This window comes from Thermobia domestica, chromosome 13 (assembly GCF_964235325.1).
Source record: "Thermobia domestica chromosome 13, izTheDome1.hap1.1, whole genome shotgun sequence".
NCBI lineage: Eukaryota > Metazoa > Arthropoda > Insecta > Zygentoma > Lepismatidae > Thermobia > Thermobia domestica.
This window is the reverse complement of record NC_137466.1, coordinates 177,922,154-177,948,755: the sequence shown is the minus strand read 5'-3', so window position 1 is coordinate 177,948,755 and position 26,602 is coordinate 177,922,154. Positions and strand designations below refer to the sequence as shown.

The 26,602-nt window shown below is 33.8% G+C and overlaps 1 protein-coding gene across 4 annotated transcripts in view; it reads left to right on the top strand.

Moving 5' to 3' along the window:
* Positions 1-26,602, top strand: part of l(1)G0289 (plexin domain containing lethal (1) G0289) — a 204,269-nt gene that overhangs the window by 156,209 nt on the left and 21,458 nt on the right. Inside the window, exons 3-8 of one of the 4 annotated variants that reach the window (XM_081736965.1) lie at positions 13,500-13,628; positions 16,739-16,931; positions 19,540-19,749; positions 21,101-21,252; positions 22,787-22,937; positions 25,502-25,627. In XM_081736965.1, the coding sequence (XP_081593091.1) occupies positions 13,500-13,628; positions 16,739-16,931; positions 19,540-19,749; positions 21,101-21,252; positions 22,787-22,937; positions 25,502-25,627 (961 nt within the window). Of the gene's footprint in view, positions 1-13,499; positions 13,629-16,738; positions 16,932-19,539; positions 19,750-21,100; positions 21,253-22,786; positions 22,983-25,501; positions 25,628-26,602 lie in introns of all 4 variants that reach the window. The other 3 variants (XM_081736964.1, XM_081736967.1, XM_081736966.1) reach the window with 3 other exon arrangements.

The following is a 26,602-nucleotide window of genomic DNA, read 5'->3' as shown; positions in this document are numbered from 1 at the left end:
TCCAGTGGTGGATCCAGCACGAACTCCTGGGGGAGGGGAGGGGAAGTGAAACATTCTTTTGATGATGTGAAGCTGTCCCAAATTACCACTTAACTAAACTAAACAATAGTGGGGGGAACCGGAACCCAGTCAGTTTAAATTGATGTAAAAGTTTAATTTTTGGCTTCATATTAAAGTTTTGGTTTCAAATGAGAATTTCAGTCCAAGTGGTCAATGATCAAATCTCGTGGGGCTCTTCAGTGTAGGCTAATACGGCCCCCTTATGAGAAAAGGCAAAATTATTAACATGTTTATAACTTTCGAATTTTTCGTCTATTTTAAAGAAATATTTTGCTTCGTATTAAAGTGTTGGTTCCAAATGACAAATTCAGTCCGAGTGGACAATGATCAAATCTCCGGGGGGTCTTCAGTATAGGGGGCTACGGCTCCCTTATGGGAAAAGGCAAAAATATGAAAATGCTTATAACTTCCGAATTTTCCGTCTATTTTAAAGAAATTATTGGCTTCATATTAAAGTCTTGGCTTCAAATGACAATTTCAGTCCGTGTGGACAATGATCAAATCTCGGAGGGCTCTTCGGTGTAGGGGTTTCGGCTTCTTTATGGGACAAGATTCACGTAGTTGATATTGCAAAATTGTTTTGTATATATAAGTGGAAACTTGCACCATTTGGTTAATTTTACCTCTTATGTTTTACAGATTCATATTCCAAGCAATAGTTACTTCGCAGAGCTAAAAGAAGGCACTTACTAGTTTCATTAAAATGAAATGTCTTTTATGAGAGGAGCAGACGAACGAACAGGCACCCAAACGTTGGTTGAGTCGTACGGTTGAAACTCGTTAAGCTCACTTCAATTATTATTATTATTATTATTATTATTATTAATGATAATAATAATAATAATAATAATAATAATAATAATAATAATAATAATAATAATAATAATAATAATAATAAAGCATTGCAGGGACCTTTGGTGCAGGGTGTCCGTGGCTCGATTCCACTTCGTGCCAAGTGAAATTTGAGGTGGACAAATACCGTGTGCATGGGTATGTGTTTTCTTGAGATTTTCCATTTTCCTCCCACTTTCTTCATTTCACCATTTCATTCATCATCATTCTCCCTTAGCGTAGGTGCATAATCGTCCAACGTTAAACTAGATATTGCAATTTCAATAATAATAATAATAATTAATTCAACTGAAAGGACTGTAATTTATGTGGACAGCAATTATCATAAATATGCAACCATTATAAAAACAATGCTTTGAGTAGAAAGATAATCCTTCCCAAGTGTTAACGAATGCGCACGAGATAAGACATGTCTCGAGAAAGAGACAAGACGCGCTTTGTGACATCCAAGATAATACGAGGCAAATGTTTTGGACACGAGATAGCTTGTAAAATGTCTCGTCTTGTCTGGAATGTCTCGAAAACAAAAGTCTAAGTTTTAAAATTATTTTTCAAGATCTATTCTCTCAGAAGTAGTTCTCTGCCTTAAAATTAATAACGACATTTGTGATTTAAAAAAAGATAAACAATGCCTAAAGTTAATAGTTAACTTTTCGAAAAGAAGCTTCATTAAGGGTGAACCTGAAAGATGTCCACAAACTTCGGGAGGTGATTCGTGACATCAAAAGGAGACAAATGGTCCTCTTGCAGTTTTCGAATTCAGCTTCGTTGTCGAGATACAGGGTTGCCAACTGGTCGTGTTTGAGAAACTCACTGGGAATAAATTCAAGTCCAAGAATAAACTACTACTCATATATTTTTCAGGTCAATTGACTTATACCATGTTGTAAGGTCAAATATTTATTTATGAAGTGTGTACAAAATTCGCCAGGGTCTTTTCTGAGAAAATCGTCGAGAAAAAGTCACCTCCAAGAATAAACTACCCCTCGTAAATTTTTCTAAGAGAAATATCTGATACTGCAATATAGGGTTGTTAGTTAAATATTGATTAATGAAAAATAAACAAAATTGTTAAAACTATTTTTGAGAAAATAGCGTTTTTCGATTTTCGGCTGTTTGTAAACCACACTTATTTTAGGTGGTAGGAAAAAATGGAAAAGCTCCTGTAAGAATACTAAGTAAACCCTAAGTTTAAAATTTGGTGTAGATAAGTTGAACGGTATGGCCTCTAGGCGAGTGCATATAAAAGTGTGCCGAACGGACGGACCGGAAGGACGGTTGTCGAAAAGTCACATTTTCGGTATGTAGACGCCATGAAACATGTAAATCCGTTGAAATCTGAATTTGATATTATTTTCACAATCACTATATTTTCTTCTCTCTTTTGTCGCTCGAAAAAGAAAAGCCTGAGTTTACCACAAAAAGCTAGGGAGTTTCTCAAAAAATGTTCAATTACAGGGCCACCGCACTAAACTTTTTCAATTCAATTTCTTAACCATGTTAGGCCGCAGTTGTTACTGAAGTGTGTATTTGGATAATACGAATAAAATTATCGTATTATTCAAATACATCGAATGTCAGATTATCGAATAAAAAACTTCGATTGAAGAAAATCCATACTACAAAACTAACTCACACTTTGAGCATATTTTCATTAGACATATAATAGACCAATTAATGCAATCATTGTTTATGAAATATGAAAAAAATCAAATGAGTCACTTTGGGAAAGTCGTTCAAAAAGAACACGTCAGGAGTAACCTACCTCTTGTGAATTGTTTCGAACAATGAGTTAAGATATACTTTTGGTTATTAATGAAATATTTATTTGCGAAATTTGAACAAAATCGCCTGTCGTTCGAGAAAATTGTCGGGGAAAAAACCTTGACCCCAAAAATAAACTATCCGTTGTAATTGTTTTTCATAGAAATGACTTATACTAAAATATAGGGTTATTAATGAAATACTTATTTATGAATTATCAATAAAATTGTCCGAGTAATTTTTGAGAAAATCGTGAGGGAAAAATAACTCCCCGAATAAACTATCTCTTGAGGATTCTTTCAGGGTAAGCGAGTTATTCCATATTACTAGGTTTTAAATGAAATATTTATTTCTGAGTACGAACAAAATTGCTTGACTCATTTTTGAGAAAGCCGTGGAGGAAAAACACCCACAAGAGTAAACTACCCCTCGCATATTTTTTCAGGACAAACGAGTTTTGCCATATTGTTCGGTTATTAACGAAATATTTATTTTTGAAATATGAATAAACTCTTTTGAGTCGTTTTTGAGAAAATCGCCCAGACAACACTCCACCAAGAATAAACTACCCCTCGCATTTTTTAGGACAAACGAGTTATGCCATATTGATAAGTTATTAATGAAATCTTTATTTATGAAATATGAACGAAAACATTTGAGTCCATTTTGAGAAAATCACTGAGAAAAAACTCACCCCCTTAGTATAAACTACCCCTTGTAGATTTTTCTCAGATAAATGCCTTATACCACAAAATAGGGTTGCTAATTAAATATTGATTTATAAAAAAAGAAAGAAAACAAGATCGTTAGAGCCAGTTATGAGAAAATATCTTTTTTTTAATTTTCATCGTACAGGAAACTACCCTTGTTTTGGGAGTAGGAGGGAAATAAAAAAAACTATAGGAAATACTATGAAAATCTTAAACTAAAATTTGGTGCAGATAAGTTGAACGGTATGGCTTCTAGGCGAGTGCACAGAAAAGTGTAGCGAACGGACGGACGAACTGATGGACATGTATCGAAAAATAACTTTTTCGGTGTTAGGGGCTATAATACGTGTAAATTCGTTGAAATCTCAAATTTGATTTTTTTTTCGAACACCATACTTTCTTCTCTCATTTGTCACTTCAAAGTAAAAGGAACTCAGAACTACAGATAAAAGACACCTACTTTTACACATAGACATTTATTGATTTAAAACTGTTTTAGTTTGTGTCATTTCACTTCCAATTGAAAGGTTTTAAAATGATTAACGGCATACCAATGACGAGACGGAAGTTTTCAGGAAGTAAATGCATTCAGAAGTCTAGACTGCATTACAGCCTGTTTTTATTTCTGCAATTGTTAACAGCTGTAATTTCGTCCAAACGCTACATGAAATAATTTTTGGTTGACGGCATTGTATTACTATTTTAGTATTGTTCTCTTCAGACTTGGTTGAAGTTTTGTCTTAACGGTTATATATTTTTTCTTTCTTATTTCATCGTTACACATAAGAACAAAATGTTATGGTGAGTGGATAGATTCGAACCTACGAACATTGAGTTTATATTCTTCCAACACTTTACCAATGGACCAAGCTTTGTCTTCACGTTAACGCCCGGTTACAGGGTTTACTACGATTTAAATAAAATGGCTGGCTGTTAGAATTCCCTGCTCACATATTTCGATAAATAATTTTCATTGCTTCGTAGATACGTAGAGCAATGTTTAGATACACATTTTAGGAAAGTGAATTTTGGTGTATATAATAATTTCATGCCAGGTAAAAGCTAGATAAGTTTTGATAAAATGTTTCATATGTAGTTCTCAATAATAAGCTTGCTGTTCGGAGTGAAGTTCCAAGGTTCAGCATTGCCTAGCAGTTTTTGCTATTAATATCCCTTCTGACAATATTGGCAGTAGACAAAAGTTAGCCCGTGTTGAAGCTTTTTGCTCCTAATTTAGTTATTTTACTTATTTAAGGAATATATTGAAAATTGTCAGCAGGCATGTATGCAGTAATTTATTTCGGGAGAAGTCCGACTTCAATATTAGGATAAATTATAATAAAATTTAAAAGATAATCCTTAAATTTAGGCTAAATTTACAGAGAAGTTGGGATTTCAGAGGGGAGTCCGGACCACCTGGACCCACCCCTAAATGCGTCCTTGTTTGTCAGTAACGTTTCCTCATTTTGAAACCCTCAAAAACTTCGGATATATAAAGGAAAACGAGTTATTTTCGATAAAATATCACTTCAGAAGACGCGACAGTTTTATTGCACATGGTGGTATCCCAAGTTCACAAGGGCAAGAATTCATTAATTTTGATTCTCTGTCATTGTGCTCTATCGAAAGGTTAGGTTTGTAACATATTACTCCTACGAACAAGCATGACTGGCAGATAGGAATACTGAACACAACTCCAGAGAAATGCATGCTGAACTTACGTTTATAGCTACGCTTTGGTGATTTGCCCTCAAGGTCAATCGAGTGGTAATTCAGTTCCGTCTCTGTTCTTAAGCCATGTTCGTATTACTTCGAACAGTTTTGATAATGAAAAGCATGCCTCTTAATATAACAGACTTCTTTCGCGTAAGAAATCGAAACTCAGTTGGTCAGAGCAACTAGTCTGTAAGAATTAGGTTGTTAGTTAGTTAGGAGCCCAGTACGAGTAAGGGTTTTTATTACTATTGTTTTTATCTTTTTTATGTGAGGAAAAATCAAATTGTGACATCGCGATATCAAATGTATTTGATTAGGTAGCTTTGTCTTAGCTAAACTTTAAACATCAGTAACCGTCGAAATTATTTCACCAACTGATCACTTACTGAACATTTCAAACACGTCAAACCAGTGGCATAACATGAAGGTTAACCTCTCCTCCGCAGTCCTTAGTTATGCGTCCGTACTTTCAAGAGCGGACTAAGGGCCGGGCGACTGCCCGGGGCGCCAGAGAAAGAGGGGCACCAAAACGAGCCTCAAAAAGTATATTTTATAATGTGCTTTCTACTGACGTTTTTTGGTTTATATTCTTGTAAAGTAGTGGCAATTATATGATCTTTTTCCATTTCACTATGGAAGAAGAGAGTTTCATAGTACTAAAGGGGCTGTATCGAAAAATTGAGAGATGGCATGTAGAATAAAGAGTGTTAAATAATAATAATAATAATAATAATAATAATAATAATAATAATAATAATAAATATGAATGTCTTTGGAGAGCCGAAATTATGTGAGACGAACAATGATATGTAGAGGTTTAAGATGGGTGGTCATAGAGGAGGAAAAACCAGGATTTTTCTCTCTCTGACTCTCTAACGTTAAAATTATGTGCTGAAGGTAAGAAGCATCATCATTCTACAATAGGTTGCTTTTACGTAGAATATCTATTACTTGAGCTCCCCTCCTTCGGGCAACTTTGCTTATGTGTAAATTCAAAACAATTTCAATTTAAGACAAATATTTATAGAGAAAATTAAACATTTAATAGGGAAATCTGTTATCAAAATATCCAAACACGTAGAGAGAAGACTATGTAGTGAGAAACATTGTGAAAATTTTCCAAATAAAATAAAATTCTCCAAATTAGAATTAACATTTACTGGAAAACATTCGTTATGCATCAGTGAGCACAGGGGAAATAATTACGAATCTGTTTGCAAACAAAAATTAGAGACACTAATGCAAATGCGACGATATTTTCTTTTTTTTTTTTTTTTTTTTTTGTATCGTCATGAATTTTACACATATGTTACAATTTGATTCTTTCCCAAATAAAAAATAAATAAAATAACCTTAGTGATAAAAATGACAACAGTACTTCCACGGGATTCGAACCGTCTACCTTCGGCATACAAACTCGTTGCTTTAACTAACTGAGCTATTTGCTCTCTTACGTAAGCTGAACCTGTTCTACAGTAAAGACGATTTTTCATTACGATTGGGCTAACAATTCGTCTTTTTCCATAGGTAATTTCCACTATTTGCACTATCTATACGTTAATACTGAGCATAGATTCATATATTTGGAGTTCGCTGATAATGCATATAATAAGACATACTAGAAATATTTCGTTAAAATTTTCGTTTGTAGATCTAATCCACGCTTCTCTCAATGACATAGATGTCGCTGCTTCGTGTTGAACTGCAGAATTCCCTCGCGTTCTTGAAAATTTCCCACTTTAGCAGAGTTGGTAATTCTCGAAATTTCTGTCGATTTAATGTTTTTTGCTTCTAATTTCTTTATTTTAAGCTAATATCTAACACAAATATTAAAAACGGGTTTGTTATTAACCTGTCCTGCTGGGGAAACCTTCCGAAATTTCGAACATATAAAGAAAACGGAGATATTTTCAAAAAACTTCAAAATAAAGAGACGCGTCATTTATTTTGCTCATGGTAGTACTTGTGATTTGTGTATCGTGCTTGGCCCAACTCATGCAAGGAAACGTGAACTTGAACTACTGTAATTCTTAGAATCCAGGTGTTGCCTTTCTCCAATATTTTAGTCATAATTATATAGTAGACACTCACATCTTTCAAGATGATAACTATCGTATTCACAAGACTCAATATTCAGTCACCCTATCACACGTGATCAGGCCCGTATTTATGTATTGTGCGCTCATGTGCTCTAAATAATTTGACGCCCTCCCCCCCCCCTCTTGCACAAACTTATGTCTCAAATAAGAAAACAAGCAAACATACCAGCTCTTGTTGAGTAGCAGTTTAGATATCACAAGTTACAAAAGTTACATCGTAATTTTAAATGGCCTAATTCTCTCAATTATGATTATGATGTGGTCTTGTGCCCGAAGGTAGGTGTTTGATCCGAAGGTCCCTGAGCAAAGTGAACCCGTGGTAGTTTGCCATTGCCTTCCTGAGATGATGAAGGCGTACTAAAGACGGGACCTACGATTTAACTTGGGATCCGAACCACTTGTGTGCCCACCGTGAATCGAACCCGTTACCCCTTGATTACAAGGTAACGAGCTTAACCACTTATTCATTGGGGACACATTCTCTCAATACTGGCATGTAATTTATTCATGTAGGTTTTAATTTACTGCCCGGAGAAAATGCATTCTATTAATTCTTAATCAACCGTTATGTCATTTTTATTTCATAATTTCACTTGAATTATGATTAAATTTCTTAAATATTACTCTTAAGTTCAAGTTCATTCTCACTCCTTCGGAAGGGGGGGGGGGAGAGAGGATGACTTTAAAAATAATCCGATAAGCTGACTAGGTAGCTAATTAATAACTACTGTAATTAGAGCGAATTAAACACATTAATATATTTTCTCGCGCTTGCGCGGGTCTGTGGTTTGTTAGTTTTAAATATTTATTTATTGTGGATCTTTAAAAAAATCCGAAATTTTGCCGCCCTGTGCTCGAACACACAATAGCACTTACCTAAATACGGGCCTGCACGTGATATATGGCCTGAGAAGTCCCCAGGCTTAAGTCCAAGTGAAAATCTTTGGTATTATTCATAGCAGCGGCTGAAATGCACAAATAGGCATTCCTGTATTTTGCTGAAACCACTGGTTCTACTGATTAGCAAATGATGCTGCATACATTCAGCACATGGTAGTCACTTTCAAACAGAACTTAGGCTGTGTTATCCGGTATTAGATAAGTTATGTTAGAGTGACTGATTATTTGTCCATGTGCTTAGCTATTTTTGAGATTTTGACATTGTACTGCTAAATAGTAGTCGTGTAGTGCGTGAAATATATTACGGACTGTGTGTCATTAATAAAATATTTTTGCACCTTTCCTCAATCTCCCTCTGGCGCTTTCGTTTCCTATCTTCAGGCAGTTTTCGCGTATGTTCGACTGTGTTAAACGAAAGGGAAAGGATAATTTGCTGGCGCAAACCAACTAGCTGTTATTGGTCGCGTAATACTTGTTTGGTCAGAACAAACAATACTTTCTACTCGTGGATGAGTGTATTATTAATGTCTTTTTATGGAAGTGGATTTGACGTTAAATAGGTTGCCACTTTATATTGTATTAAGAAGTGTGTAATTACTTGTCACACCTACTTTTGTTTAAACACAACTTTTTTTGTAATTACATAAAGAACGATATTAACGTAAAAATTCCTAGCGCTTTCAAAGGTATTTGTGGATTGAGTTTAGTATGTAATAACTTATTTCCAAAATGCCATACTACGAAAAGGTACATTTCATATATTACCATTTCGTGTTTTGCGTTGACCGTATTTGTGCTTATAAATTCAAGTTTTGCTAGAATTTGGTCCTTTGGTTAGGTTAGCTTCCCTTAGGTATATTAGTTCGTTATTAATACTTTACTTATGTTGCACTAAATGGTTAGTGTACTCTCTCTCTCTCTCTCGGCGGAAGACCCGAGTTCGACTCCAGGTAGGACCTCATGGGGTTAAGCTGTAGGGTACGCATATACGAGTAGTCTTTATTTATTTGAAAAGGACTTTAAATTTCAGTTCAACCAATCAAGCGTCATACCATGACAAGCATTCTTATCCATTCAGTAACCAGTTGAAATCACTCTCTTATGTTCATATCACTAGTTATTGTTTTATTTCACTTCATTGTTTTGATTTAAATATTGCTAAAACTTAAGTGCACGGAATGGATAATTTTGCGTGTAAATTTTCAAACTACATACGGAACAGAGTTCGTAACTGCTTAAATTTGTGGAAAGAACGTTTTAATAAGTTGAAGTATTTTCGTTTACGTACACTCGTTATACCGATAAGTAAAAGGACACATTCTTTGTATATTTGTATCTTTAAAAATAAACATTTCTTTGTATTATATTTATCGAAGTTACTAACATATACTACAGACAATTCTTGTTATCTCATAATGTTTTATAGTTATTACAATATATTATCTTAATAGCCATATTAAATTTAGACAGACAGTATAACTGATATAACAAGTGGGAGCCATAATATATCGCTATCGTCTATGTTCAGATAGCAGAATTGGACAAAGAGGAAGACTAATATAAAACTGTCACTTTCTTTGTATCCATTCCTTCTTCAGCTTTTCGTCTTATTTTATTTTATTTTATTTTTTTAAAAAAGAAATTTAGTATGAAATGAAACACATAATTGAGTCGCCTACTACCAATATTTCTCCCTCCAATTTGTGTTTAGTGTTAGGAGTATGTTGCTTTAATCTTCTTTTCCCAATATTTTATTATTTTCCAATATATTTTCCCCTGCTTGCTGTACAGTCTTCCACTTTCTTTGTAATGTTATTTCTTGAAAATCCTCTTTTTCATTCGGCTTGACTCTTGCCCATTTACATTTTTTTCATCAATTCCTTGTCCTGTAAGAACTTCTCTTTGGTTATGTTTTTCTTCGTCAGGTTTTCTTGTTTTGTGTCATTGGCTTTAATTGATTCTCCATTTTCTGAAAAGGGGTGCACGGTGGCTCAATGATAGGGCGCTTATCTCTGGTGCGTGGGTTCCCTAGTTCAGTCCCCAGCCAAGTAAGTTTGTGGTGGACAACATCGTGTCCGTGAGTTTTCTCGGGGTATTCCCGTTTCCTTCCACATTCTCATTCTACCAATTTTTCCATCATTCACGCCTTAATCATCGTCTCCCTTAGCCCAATAGGCATTAAATTGAAAGATTTCATATCATTTTATGTTGATTTTTCCTATTTTGTAATAGCTCTTCTTCCTTACTTGGAACATCTTTTTCTTGGAATTATTTTCTTCAGTTGATCTCTTGTCCTCTGTGAGCTTGTCTTTACTTTTTCAAGCCCTCTCTTTCTTCCCTCATGGTGTCTGCATTAGTTTTTAAAATTCTCTCTCTTTGCAGTTTTCACTATTTCAGAATACTTTGTAACTTATTTTCTTTCATATGTCCTCTTGCTTCTTTTCAGTTTTGAATCTCCGCTTCTAATTTGTTCGGCTTTGTCCTATAGAGGATTTTAACAGATTTTCACGGGCAACAACCATTTTATTACCCCTTTCCTTTGTATTGTTTACCGAACTCATTTTTAGGTTTCTCCAATATTATTTTAAATATTCATGTGTTTTCTAGTAATGCTTGATCATGTTTTCATTATTATTATTGTGCTAGTATTTATTTTGATGCTTATTCTCACCATTCTTAGTTTTATCTGTTTTATTGTACCTTCCTTACAGTATTTTATTGTTTATTATATTTACTATAAACTTTTGTTTACTTCTTGTAATATATATAATACACACTTTTATCAGTTTTAGATTGATAGTCCTTCGCCGCGGCAGATATTCAGTCCATCGTCCTATATCATGACGAGGACAAATAGCTACAGTGCTGACGCCTCCATTGACGCCCATGCAATCAATTAATCTCTTGTTTTTTATTTATTTATTTATTTACTTTGCTAGTCATCGTCTTACCAGAAACGTCAATTTGAAATTTCAGAGTATACTGGAAGTCACAGTTAGCTCACATGCTTTTGGACTTTTAGTACTGTTCTATGTATGTACTTCTTTTCTATTTATTACTACACATACACTGGAGTGCGAAAGTTTTCTCAACTGTTGAGCATGACGTGTACATTATATTTAAATGTTATTCTGGAACGTAATTTACCAGTAAGACACTTATACACTTCCAAATAGTACAGAACTTCTTTCAGATTTGATATACACGATTAACTATCCAGCAATTCAATCGTCATGTTTCAAGTGAACTCACAAGGACAATTACGATAAAGGAATTAACGTAATTCGATTTAACTACTCATATCTTATCCTAGCCTAATACTTGGGTACGCTCTAACTTAGCACTCGTACTTAAAAATACATACATATATGTAAGCTAGCATGTATATATATCACAGATGCTGTCCTTGAAGTGTTTCCTTAATAAGGAACACTGATACTCGCATAAAAACACAAATAATACAAAATTGATTTTAAATTCATCATATAACCCTTCTCTTTAGAGGGCTCACGCCTTTTGCACATAGGAGAAAAAGGTGAATATCAGTAACAATATCTTGTTAGGATATTATACTCGAACAGTATGCATTACTTTATGGGGATAACTACCATTTTACTTTTAAACAAATCATTTCTGTCTTTATACACGTTGCAAGATCAAATTTGCACACAGATCTATATTCTATGGCAGCTAGTTTACTTCACTACTGCTCTCTATTCGTGCTATCTTGTGTTGTACACTATCCATTCTATACCATCTTATTACTGATTATTGTTGCACATTTATTTTACACTTCCGCTTATATTTTGCATTTATTCCCCCTACTGTGCACAATTTTATATATATGTCCTTGGGAAATGATTCTCCTGCAAGGAACGCTTACACGCATAATAACGCGGGTGGTATAGAATGTACGTTAAACCCATCTTTAGTTTCTGTAAACCTATGTTCAACCCGCCACTTATGTACTAAATCACTGTCAGTCATATTGTAATTATTGTATTCTCGCATTTGAACAGCCTGTCTAGTTTATCTGGAGGACTCCTATGTATTTTTCTTCTATTTAATTCTATTTCTAGATATCCCTGGTTCGATCCCAGCTCGCGCCGTGTGGACATACACCATGCTCGTGGGTTTTCTCGGGGTTCTCCCGTTTCCTCCCACTTTCTTCATTCCACTCATCTCTCATCATCACCGTCTCCTTTAGCCTAACCGGCATAACCGTGGGACGTAAAACTTAAAGATTTCATTTTTTTCTATTTCTAGATAATTTTCTTTTCGGTAGTTGCTGTCAGTTTTACCTCTACCTCATGTAAACTATTTTTATCTTGCAGATGAAAGTTTAATATCTTTCTCAAAGCCAGTCGCGGTCAGAATTGTTGTTATCCATCTCCCGAAGATCGTATCTACCTGATAGTCTTCTTCTACCCAAATACCTCTTTCTCTTTCCTGTAGTCTTGTACTCAAAGAATTATTTCTCTTTCCTAGTCGTCTTTCAGCTAAAGACGTCTTTCTCTTTCCCGAAGTCTTCTACCCAAAGACCTCTTTCTCTTTCCCAGTCTTCTACTCAAAGACTTCTTTCTCTTTCTCAGTCTTCTACCCAGAGACGTCTTTCTCTTTCCCGTAATCTACCCAAAGACGTCTTTCTCTTTCCCGTAATCTACCCAAAGACGTCTTTCTCTTTCCCATAGTCTTCTACCCAAAGACCTCTTTCTGTTTCCCAGTCTTCTTTTACCGAAAGATGTCTTTCTCTTTCCCGTAGTCTTCCACTTCCAAACTAGAATCATCATCGTCCTGTGTATGTTATCTTCGATATCCCTGCTAGAATTATTCGAATGCTCATTTTCAGTATTCAAACAATTACTCGAATAAAGAATTTTATTCTAATATTGGAATAATGAATTACAGTGGACACATGGGTTATGAATTTAGTCCGTTCTGGCCACAGAAACATGGTACTATACAAATATAAGAAATTTTTAAGTGTTTCTCGATTAAGAATATAAAATGAAAATATTATCCTTTTTTAAAAGAAAATTAAGAATCACAAAATTAAACAAAATGACATGAGTGCTAAAAGTGAAAAAAAGAACAAAAGAGTTTTTGAAAACAGACCTCTGACAGGTAATGTTTACGACAAAGGTGCGAAAACTACTAAGTGCAACAAGGCGTATGGATGCGTTTGTATCTCGAAGTATTTTTCACAAGCAGAGGGGAAAAATCCATAAAATATATATAATATAGAAAAATAAAATGAACATTGTCAGAAACAATATTAAAATTTATTAATTTTGTTTATTTTAAGACCATATTAAAGTTTATTTTTTTTTAGTAGTAGTAGTAGAAGAAGAACTTGTATTGCATGTACATTAAGTTATTGCATATTCTTATTTTACAGGATCATCACGAATATTACAACAGTTCCTTTATTGTGAATGCCACTGTGGGCCAAACATACTGGGTGAATTTAATACCAGACAATTCTACTATTCATGATATGCTGTCATTCTCACACAGGCGGGCAGCTGTAAGTAAAAGTAAATTACTATAAGCTCTCTCTTACTATATATCTATTTATACTAGCAAACATGGATAGAGATACTTTTTTCCTGGAGTCTGGAAAATCCTCAAAACTCTTCCTGAAGTTCTTGGCGACATTTGTTAGAGATTTATGACCCCTGTTACCTAAAAATCAACGTTGTCACATCCCTCTGGTATTCTTTTTTTTTTTTTTTTATCTTCTATTCATGTTTTTTTTTTTTAATTGAATTTTGTTCAGTTTATACAAGTGTTACTGAAGTATGGTAACATTGAAGAGAATGACAACGCACGTGCTGCCTAAGATCAGCCGAGGGTTGTGTGGGGGGAAATGAGTAGTAGTTGGGACAAGAGATCTCTAAGTGTGTCTGCAACAGTATCTATCTATCTATATGTATATATGTATGTATCTCTCTCTCTCTCTCTCTCTCATATATATATATATATATATATATATATATATATATATATATATATATATATATATATATATATATTCAGACATAAACCGGGGGCGTCATTTCAAACTTCGCTTGGGAGAAGGGGGAGCAAGAGCACCACCGACATAAGACTTTCACGTCTTGTACTAGTACATTAGTAGACAATCGACTCAAGTATATGTATTCTTCAAACTCTTGGGGGGGGGGAGACAATTGCCCCTCCCCCTAAAGGGTGCCACTGGCGTAAACATTAAGGTTGTCAAGTGGCATTGAAGTAAAGTAATAGTAAAGCTCCAAAAATTTGAGACCTACCGCAATCGGGGGATTTCACTTAGGATATGTGTGCTGTCCAAAAATACATGTTTCAGAATCCTAAGGCACTCTCGAAGCAATTTTTATAGAGGGAGTTTGTCTACGGACGTATAAGTTGAAGTACTCTCCAACTACCTGTATAAACATTCTTGTGGAAGTACCGCAGGATTCCGAAACTTGGAAATTTGGATAGGGCACATACTAGTTCCTAAGTGAAGTCTTGACCTGACTACAATAGGTCCCTTAGTTTTAGAACTAGAGGTCCCTTTAAAGTTCATTTTTCCATGTTTTCGGCAGTTATAGACTATAACTCCAAAAGGAAGCAGTTGTGCACCCAGGTTGGTCTATACTTTTTGCCTTATCTTTGTGTCAGGAATCACCTCCCAAACGTTGTCGGTGTTGTTTTAAAACACACTGTAGAAATATTTACTATATTAAAATATGTATACAATCACCTGAAACAATATGAATTTGGGAGCTTGAACCCTCTTCTTGATAAACTTCTGCTGTGACGAATTACCATAACTTAAGGTACTGTAAATCATTACTGTGATTTTGAAGATTTCAGTTTTTTTTTTTTTTTTTTTTAAGCTATTTTTGTGTGTAACGGAAAGAAAATTACTTTCAAACCTGATTACGAGTAGTTAGCATTTGACATGGCGTGTGTTGTGGAGAGGGAAAAAAAAAAAAAAAAAAAAAAAAAAAACATAGAACTGACTAGGTTTGTGGCAACTGCCCCTATAACTCGTGATGATTGGAATCTGGTAAACAAAGAACGAAAGAAAGTAAATCGTCTAATATCATACTACTAATTGACTTTAACTAACTCCCTGGTAAGTCTATTTTTAGGGTGAGATGAATAAACCGCACAGTTAACTTGCTATCAAAATAAATGCAAGATAGAAGAACCGAAATGAACTCGATTCAAGAACATGTTAAGTGGCATCAAAGGGTCTCATTCAGAGAAAAAAATGTATTTTTTATAAGAAGAATAACTAAATTAAGGGGTGACAATTTCGACATTTTTGTGTATTTTAAAGAACCGTTCAGATAAAGAAAATTTAAAGAAGAATAACACAATGCAAGAAGTTATTTTATTAAAAGAATTATTAGTCACCTCTCCGCCCGAAAGAGAAACCAGTTCCGTATAATATTCGATAGACTCTTTCACCTTCTTCGGTCGCTAATCTGAAAGTTGAAAACGGATTCAAATCGTGTACAGAGGAAAGTTGGAGAACGTATCGAATGTGTACTCGTAATAGGATTTTTTTTTTTTCTTTGGAGCGAGGATGTGGGTAATAGCTTACTTCAAGTGTCATGTGTACTCTGCGCTCCAAATACGGTTTATGAAATTATTTCTTTTTAGGTAAAGAAATTCCATTTCAAAATCTATACGAACATTATATGGAACTTCCAATGATTCAACAATAAATTACTTTTTTTTTTTCTGGAGTATTATCGTATGCATAATAACAGCAAACATTTCTTCTTGTTTGAGGTTTCCTTTTGTGCTGCCGGAAAATTAGCTTTTTAATGTTTGATTGCAGTGTAGCGTTACTTGTGCTGCATTAGAGTATATAAGATACGAGGCGTTCCTGGTAGGAAGGGAAAACTGAACAAAGGCTTACTGTGGGGAAAAATGCATTTTAAATTTTTTATAAAGGCGAACTCAACAAAATGTTTATTTATCAGTTATTAATATTTGTTGTATGTTAATATGAATTTTTGTTATTTATTACTTGGATAAATATAAAAAAATGAGCCGATATTGAGCTTGGTCTTATTGCCTGGAACACCTCACATAAACGTTCAGTTTAATGTAAGGTCCAAACTTAGTGTTATTCCTACCAGAAAACAAACCTGTACCCTGCCAACGAATGAACAACGAAAATACTGTAATTTAAAAAGAAGTAAGGTACACTTCTGTTGTAACGAATTGGAATATTAATATTATACATAACAATATCATACGAGATTTGGAGATTACCAAACTGTGTAATATATTCTGTTGAGAGAGATTTGTGTGGCAGAAACAGAATAGATCAAGTTTGTTCAATCAGCGGCAGGTGTATAGGCTACTGAAATGAAACGTTGTGTTTATCGATAAAGATTTGTTCCATCATTGATCTAGTTTAAAAAATATGGACTGTTATTACATGAATAACTAATACATTGCTGAGCTTGAAACAATAACATTTTATTTTAAATTCAATGAATAAATGTATTAAGCTCTAATCAGAAAATGTTAGTTACTCATGTAATACGTTCTAAAGCCATGGATCGAGTGACTGTTATTACATACAGTGTTTCATTATCTTAATAATATTGATACATTATTATTTTGCAGACTGTCAAGTTGAAGTTCGATTTTCCATTTTATGGCCATATAGTGAGGAATATAACGATTGCTACAGGAGGTTTTCTTTACACAGGAGATTATGTACATTCGTGGCTAGCAGCAACGCAATATATAGCACCATTAATGGCAAATTTTGATACAAGTTTACATAACGAATCTCACATTAAATTTGCCGATAACGGTAAGCTTGTTATGTATTGCATTATCTCACACTTCTAAGCAGTTTAGGTAACTACAGGTAGTTACTATCATAGTTGATTTTATATATATATATATATATAGGCGGATCCAAGGAGGGCTATAGATTCCCCCTCCCCCTTGACGCTCAGGTATACACTGGATAAAATGGGATTCATTCCTGCTTTACACTGGATAAAGCGGCAAACTATGGTTTAGCCCCTCCCTTGATCATATCCTGGATCCGCCACTGTATATATATATATATAATATGACAGTTTTAGAAAACAGAACTTTAACTAATTCTCTACTTAACTTTAACTAAGACAAATACATATTTTCGAATTCATCTTTTTATGTTAGATACAGAAAATTATATGAAGCTATCTTAATCAGTGCTTTTCTTTTTCTGTGTAGAGGCAATAGTATATTTCTTTCTATAGGCATGAGAACTGACTGCCTCAGAGCAGTTTGGTGTTACTACTCGAATATCTGAAATGTAATTTCTGAGCATACAGATTGCATTTCGCAAGTTCGCTCTTACCATCCATTACGTCTTAAATAAATTTACATCTCGATTCTGTGATTTTATATTAAATCCAATTGGTATATACAGTGAATAATACCTTTGAATCCGAACGTAATGTGTTCCAGAACCGGTTTGAGTTCCAAGACATTTTTTCCGCTTTAAAATAATAGAATGTGGATTAATCCGTTCCTGAGCTCCACGAACTTGAATTTTCCAAATGATTTTACAGTAATGCACTAACAAATAGTAATAATATTGCAGTAAAAATGTAAATTAATGAAGTGAAAAGCATAAAAATCTGTAGTTAAGTTTGCATTTCTTGGAGTTTTGATGTCTGCGTTCGGATTCCCTTATTGTCCGAATTCTGAGTCGTTTGGATTCCGGAGGCAGTATTATATTCCAGCAATACTGCTTTCCAGTTACATTGTAAAGTGTAAAGATTGGTTGTTTCAAAGCGTAAGATCGTTGTCTCACACCATTGCCAAAAAAGCAGTGGAACATGTGTTAAAACAATGGTTGCAGAAGTTGCCTCATCATCAACATTAGGTGGTTGATAAATAAAAACGTAAATAACTTCTGCAGAGAAAACAAAGAGGAATTTGACTTTTTTTTCTGGCAGCTGTTCCTTTGGTATCGAGTGTTAAAAAGAGCATACAGTATGAGGTTGTTACAGCTTTTCGTAGAATTGAGGACTTCTTGTTCTGAAATCACATATACAATTAATATAGTATTTTATTTATCAGAATATACACACAACGTTTCGCCATCTTGAGTTCTTAATGTATTTTATTGATTGAAGTTTAGCATCCCATTCAGCACTGAGCCTGTATGAGACATGAACGTACAGCTTAATGTGGATCCAAACCACATGAGCTCGCATCAGAAATCAATATTCCGGAATATATGTTTTGTAGAACTAAAAATCCGAAATTTTCTATAAATGAACAAAAACCGGTTTGGAACTGAACGACTCATTCCTTTTTAAGCACTGTGCGGTGGTGGTTTCCGTTCTATAGTGTTGAATTTCACAAGTCATTGTAGCATCAATAAATCCTTGAAAATTACCATAATCGCGGCCAGTGCTTCGTATTGTCTTTTCAACAAAAACATAGAGAAGGCGCTACACTCAACACTGTCTGTGGGGATCCACCAAGCCTTTAGTTACGCCATTGGACGACGACATTCAATGAAACCCTCTCAGCCGCAATAACAGTCACTATGTGCTGTCAAAACCGCCTGCAGGTAGTAATGAGATAAGTTTCGGGATTGTCTGCCATTACATCCACAACAACTGTTCTGAGCCAGAACTGTGATGTGGTTGCCTATAGGAGCTCCCTCTCAGCCACGCCTAATACGTAAATTTCATTGGGTTAACATTAGGGAGCTGGGGGCACAAGTATTAGGACTGACATGATTATAAAAATATATGTGAGATGGAACGGAGTGCTGTTGGAAAGATAACAGCGTCCCGTGCGCTAGTAGTATTCCAGGGCTTCACAACCGTGTTTCAACACTTTGGTGTAAGCGACGGCGTTGAATCTAGTACCTTACAAAACAAATGTGGAGGCGTCACGTCGCCTTCGCTACACACGAAAGATTTAGAACTAATTTTGCTACTTATGATGAACAAAAATAAATAAATAAATAAATAAATAAATAAATAAAACGTAACCATGATGTATAGGATACCGTGTCACCTATAATGTATATTCTCAAATATTTGCTGCTTCTTTTATATATATATAATATAAAACACATGTATATTTCTTCTTTACAGATTTTTCTGAGTGTTATTTTGTTGTATATACTTTTCTTTCTATATATCGGGTTGTTAATCGTTTTTAGTAATTTTGAAATTGTAATTGTACAGTAGTGCTTTAGAGTTAGATCTCGGTGTCAGCTCAAATTCTATACCTATGTATAATGAACCAGCAAACTACACATACCAAAAGGCATCGTGTAAAACGTTTAGCTTCTCGAAGGTGTACAATAAACTAACAAACTTTTGCCAGAAATAATTTTAGAAAAGTACGAAGTACACTGATATAACATTATTACTATTATTATTATTGTTTCTTCACAGGCACCGCCTTCACAGTCCAGTGGGATACAGTAATAGTACAAGAACATCCAGATGGAGGCAATTTCACGTTCCAAGTCACATTGCATCAAAATGGTGACATAGTTTTTGTATACAAGAATGTGCCATATGTTATAAAGGAAATGACAGACCAAGTTCATCCAGTCAAAATCGGCCTTTCAGATGCGTATATCGTTGACAGAACAATATTTCGTAAGTAAACATTATAGGTTTTAAATCTGTTCACCTATGCACATTATTATTGTTGTTCTCTCAATATTTGATGTACGTTTTAATGATTAATCTTAATAGCCTTTACTTTTATCAGCAAAATTAAGTTTGCTTGGATGTGTAATCGTTGTACAAATTTAAAGAAACATCCGTGAGCTATCTCATAATTTAAGGAACGATTTATACAGTGAGTAAATTTTTTCAAGATATAAGAAATATGATATAGAGAGTTGTTGGTGCAGTTCTTTCTTTCTGTCAATGGCTTTATTTTAATCAATATGTTCGTTGTGCAGGTGGAGATACATCTATTAAACCTCGGGAGTACGAAGTGAGACCTTTATTTAAATAGCTACTGTTTCAACAGTATGTATCCGAATTTCGTGGTTAGTACGTCATCCGCTTCAGAATAAAGCAGACTTTCAAACGCAATATGGCGCATGTCCGTATGACATTAGAAGAAAGGAAAATTTGGAGAAATTCGGGCAACTTCTCTGAAAATATCTCTCGTTTCAAGTTTAGCTCCCGCTAGAGCGGCCCCGGGTGAGAGTACGCAGTCCTAATGTACCCTGAGAAATACTTTCGGGTATTAATAGTTTGGCCCAGATACCATGCCCATATCCCAAATAGTGACGTGAGAGAAAATATTTACCAATCCTGGTTGAATGTACAGAACATCGTATACAAAAGGGGAAGAACTATGATGTAAAATAAAAATTTCTGGGCAGGGTGCTATCCCATCCAAGTTTCATGATCATGGCTCAAAACAGTTACGTTGTACGCAGTATCCCTTCAAATAATAGCTAGTAAATAAATTTGAAAAAAATAAAATAAAAAAAGAACAATTAATGAATCAAATAGCTTCTATATCCCACTAATAAAATACAAATGAAGGAAGAGGGGAAAAGGGACGGGGAGAGGAAGGTAGGCTGGCAATATACGTAAAAAAAAAAAATCCACAAATTGAGCCCGCCATTCCACAATGCTTTGCCTATCATTTGACTTGTGAATAGCAGCCAAATAAGGTATCTTTCCACTGCTGTCCCGGTGAATCGGTTGTTTTTCCTTATGTTTTTATTGTTTTCTTTCTGTTTTTATCCTCCGTAAACTAGGCTCTAGGGAGATGCCGAAGGCTAGGAAGTACAAAAGATTTTCAGGAATCACAAATTAGAAGTAAAAAAGAAATATATAAGTATTTATTGTGTTATTTACCTAGGAATTGTAAGTAAATTTTATTAATTTCAAAAAAAAAAAAAAAAAAAAAAACTATAGTAAGAAGAAAATGATTGATCAATCTAGTGCGTGTGTTTGATTATTATGAAATCTTTTGTTTTAGTTGTCAGAAGAAAGACTATTTATGAATACCACAGAGTGGATTTCAAGAAAGACGACATACGTAACTGGACAGTCATTTACTTGAGAGCGTTGCCCACGTGTTTGAACATGAAGGATTGTTCGTCCTGCGTTTCTGAACAGATTGGATTTGAAGTATGTTTATGATTTCCAGTATTTGAGCACTAGCATTTAAAAATTTCTGTATCGTTTATTTCTGTATTTTATCAAACACAAATAAATTTCGTTTATTAAGCTAAAGGTAGCTACTGGAATTGAATTTTGAATTAAGATTTTAACAAATTGTATTGATGTGTTTGTGAGTTGCATACGTATATCAGGAAGTTCATGTGCTACAATTTTCCTTTCCTGTATATCGCGGTCTGGTATTTTATTACAATATGATTTTTATTATTATAAAAATTGAAAAGTTAGAATATAGTATCATATGTACAGTCACGAACATTAATAAATGGAGGCTGAAACCATTATTTCTTATGGCTCCTACCTCCATTTATTAATGTTCGTGACTGTACAAATTACTAGAAAATAGCTAACTTCATTGTTCGTAATTTTCACGTTAAAGAAGTTGAAGTTCAGTACGTTAAGGTTGGCACTTTTGTGTACATTCTAGAGTAAAGAATAAAACTTCGTACCTATTTACGACGTAAATTTAAGACAAGTAGCAAAATGTAACAAATTAGTTGTTCAATCTTCCTTTTGAATAATCAGCCTGTAGATAGCAGTAGAATGTTCAACCAAAATTATCGCAAGGATACATTAAATAAGTTAGATTCTTTAATTTTTTCTTTCTTAATGTAGCCAGATATATTCTGTTTGATTTTCATTGTTCTTAAAATATTCTGGATCCTGGAGTAGATTTCTTCTTAGATCAAAAGATTCAATATATTTCAGTCAAAAATTTTCTTCTAGCCTTATATTTGGAGAACTGTATATAGTGGAGCCAAACCCAAACTAGCAGTTAACTCAATATGATGTGCTTATTCCGTACAAAATACAAAAACTCGATGTAAAGTCCGTTCAAAAATGTTGTTGCTCCTAATCCAAAAACTAATTATTGGCCAAGATGGCAATCTTTCGATGCTTTTTTTTTTTTTTTTTTTTTTTGATCATTCCTAAAATTCTTGTTTGCATAATTAAATTAAAGTATTCATCTATACATAAAATATTCATGGTTTGATTTAATATGAACTGTGCATAATTATTTATTAAGTTAAAAAAGCAGAATATATATCTGTTACAATGAAATTATGTTGTTGTATTATTTTTGCATTAGGAATTTATTTCTCATGTCTTTTTGTATATTTTTCTTTAATTCTCTGCCTCCGTAGTACAAACGGGGAATGTGTTGTAGTAACCGAATACTAAGATAAAGAAAAGTATAAAATTTGAATAGTCGATTAAATGAAGATACGCAATGAATGCTAGGTTTGATTTGTGTTTTGCCTATTCTGCTGGCCTTTCTTTGGTAATCTCGCTAGGATTTTTCTTTCTGGTGGTGGTGGTGGGGGGGACCCTATGACTAGAAAGATATGTAAACCTGCATAAAGTATTAAAATTATTCTGTTCTGAAGACTTATGTAGATGACACACATTTGGAGGGGGGAAAAAGTCATATTTTTATTATAATCACAATCAAAATGTAATGTAACTTAAATTTCTTTTATAGTGTGTATGGTGCCCTGGAGTTGACAGATGTTCCAATGGATTGGATAGATACAGACAGGAGTGGTTGCTAAATAACTGTAACTTGAAGGGTGTCAGGACAAGCGCTCAGTGCGACGAACTTAACACGAAAAGTTCCACAATTACGCCCACAGGTGAGCCATATGCCGAAGATACAAATCATTCAGCATCAACGCAGAGTAAGTGTTCTCAGTTGTTTGTATGTTAGCATATTCTAGAAAAATTAATCTTTGAAATAAGGAGCGTTAAGAATGGGTCACATTTGCCAATCAAACGTGCACATCAGGGAAGTTTTTGTGATGTATGTGAAATGCTGTCCACATGTTGCCTTTTGTCTGTACAGGCTTAATTGTGTATTATAGTATTGTTTCCTACCACTTTAGACATAACTCCCGTGCTTGATTATTTTGAAATAGAAGTAATTATGTAGATTTGTAAGAGTCAGTTATTTAAACCATTTCGTTGAGAAGCGCACATACTATTGATATTCTTCATAAATTTGATATTGATTAGTTTTGACTTCACTTCACTTGGATTATGTGAAAAAGGACACAGTCAAATGAGCAAATGATTCGCATAAAACATTATGATGTCAGTTTGCATGAAGAAACATGTTTAGACTTTCCTTTGATGCACTGCTACAATATTATTAAAGCTATGAAACTATTTGTTGTAGTTCATTTAAGGAAAACTCTCTTCACATATTGTATGTTCAGGCTCTGTACTCCTTACATTCGGTTATATAAGAACTAAAACGTATCAAAATGTAATACATGCAGGTAAGAAAAAAGAATAATAAGGTATATTCCCCATACTTTTGACCAAAACTAATCTGAGAGTCATTATTAAATACGGTTATCAGAGATTTGTCTTTTTGTAAGTACCCGAAAATCATAGACGCTGTTTGAATAAAAAATGATTTATTATTCAAAGCTTCCCAAAATTAAACATATTCAAAATTTCAAATTAAAGATTTCATTTATAACTGAAATGATAGTTTGTAATAACCTTACTGGAGTGTATGAGGAACTATAATTATAACGTTTATTCTTAAATTGAGTTGGAATATACTGTAGTAAAGATTAGTATTTATATTGTAAGTATATTATATAATTAACATCGAAGTCTTAACTAAATATTTCATATTGTTTTATTGTATAATTTCTGTTTAGTTTTAAGTTCTGTTGCCATATAAAGTATTGCTTTGATGTTTAAATTATTTTTGAGAGTTTATCTTTGGAGAAATATGTGTTCTCGGTTAAAACCTCTGGTGCTATTTCTTCATCTATTATGAAGAGATAATGTAGTTCGTTCAAAAGTACTAAGCTGTTGTATAGGATCTTATACGTGTATATGTTGACATCGCCCAGCAGAAGACGACTTTTGTTTATAGTACTATATTATAATACATAGTTCTTTAACAAATAGTGCATTTTTAATATTTATTTCAGTATTTATTTATTTATTTTATTTTATTTTATTTTATTTTATTTTATTGTAAGAGAAACAATTCTGATATCGGTTGCTGTCAATTTCAAAACTTCAGCCAAACATCACAGTTAACTATTTTTATTTGGTATAACTTTTCACTGGAGTGAGTTTGTGCTTTAATAGAACACACTATCTAAAGAGTCTTTGCTTATCTTTAAATTTTTTTTGGAACTGAATGTTTAACTTAACTTTTTTGTGCTTTTTAGTGGGTAAATATTCTGGTGCTATTTTTTCATCTATCCTAAAGGGAAGATGTAGTTGATTTAAAAGTACTAAGCTGTTGTATAGGATGTTGTACGTTGTCAACAGTTTGCCACGAGAATGCTTTCTTCAGAAAAGTATCAAAATAACTGTTAGTGTTCATATTTAAATAGGATTAAAGGAAAAGGATGCTGATCATTTTAATTCATTTATTCACTAACATAGTGTTAGGTACAACTTCGAAACCATCTTATAGTGAGAACAATTAAACAAGAGAAGGAATTTCTTTTTAGAAGGAAGTCGTTCGAGGGCTGTATGTTAGAGATATCGTACCAGCATTCGCCTGATGTGACAGAATTTTTTTTTTGGAAATTCTCGAGGTGGCAGTCCGTTGGATTGAAGTCGGAAGTCTCGAGGTGACTGGCCGCAGAATTCGAGTGCATGTGCCCGCGTCGATATAGACGCGAGATATCGTTACCTTCCAAATATATATATATTATAATATATAACAGCTTAGTACATTTAGTAATAGGTGGCAGTAGTGCTTTTTATCTGTAGCTTTAAAAAGTGAAGTGCAAAAGAGCACTATTCTCTTCCGGTATCTTTTCTTCTATTTTTCAACGTCTGAACATCTTATTAACATTCACATTATTAGAAAATCCACATCTACAGAAAATTCAGCAAGATCAATCTGTTATAGTTATGGTCGAAAAGCAAAAAGCCTTAACTCTCCATCTTTCTGTCCAGAGCTCTGTATATGCAACCTAGATAGGATTATGTTCATAGTTTTTAGATGTTCATTACACTGCAAGTCAACTTAGTGAAACATTTTTCCTAATTACATTAGACTTCTAGGAAATAGTTGGGTAGCCAGTGTATTTAGAACAAAACTGTATTTTTTCTTTTTCTTTGCTATTTTGATCCCAGAATAACATTTAATCATTTTTTTTTCTTTGTGTTATCTTAAAAAGAAGGCAGCATCAAAATATTTGTTGTGTTTTTGCAGGTGACACCAAACATTCTTTTGTTCCAATTACCTCAACTTCCATGTTTTCGCCCACTCCTTCTACTACCCCAGTAGCCTACAATGTTAATGATCAGTGCTCTTCAGGTAGTGCCTGTTCTGTTAAAGGTAAACAACTCCTTCATCTTTTCTGTTCTCTTGTTTTTTTTATTAATATTATTTTGGAGACATTAACATAACACTTAAAGATAAACTCAAAGCTTTAATACTAACACACACACAGGCATGCTTACTAGTAGTAAAGAACAGCAAATGCGTACGAATACACACAATAATGTTGTATTTATGTACGATATCTTAAGGGTTAGAAACCTTGCTTAGTGTGTGGTCATAACAAAGAAATGTATGCTGTCTAATAAATTTACTTGCTGCTTTAAAATATAATATTATCTGTGAAAGAAAGTTACATCATGTTAATATCAGATCTATATATTTGTTCCAAAGAGATTGAAATGTCAAATACTGTAAAACAAATACATTTTTTGAGTCAACTATGAATGTTACTCTTCTATTAAGCAGATAAAGGAACAATCGCTTTTCATCGGTATTTTTAAAAAAACTCAGTTGAATGCTCCGATACCGGCTGTCGATTAAGTTTAATTTTCTTTCGTGTTTTTTTAGATAAGAATAGAGATGGATATGGGTATTTCTTTATAGCGAAATGATCACATTTCGTACGCTTGGTGGTTCGATTTAAGGTGGTACCAAAAATTATTTGTTGTTAGTCCAGTATCATGTAAGGCAATCGGGAAAAAGCTACTTGAAGTAAAAGATAGCAAATTCCAACCTAGAAAGTCATAATTCCAGTGGAATTTTATGCACTGACCATTCATCATACAGTTTAACGTGCATCATTTGGCTGACCATACCTCTTCATGAGCTTTATTGCTAGAAATATAATATAAACCTTCAGAAGTTTTAGTTCCTTTTCAGCGGAAATACTCTAGGAATTCAACATCTAAAAATGAGAGAGACTTCTGAATGACTATTCAGAAATGGTTGCTAGGTTAAGACTTCACAACATTAAGTATCTTGTGATTTTGTTAGGCAAAACACTTCAACATCTTCCTTCTAATCGGAAAT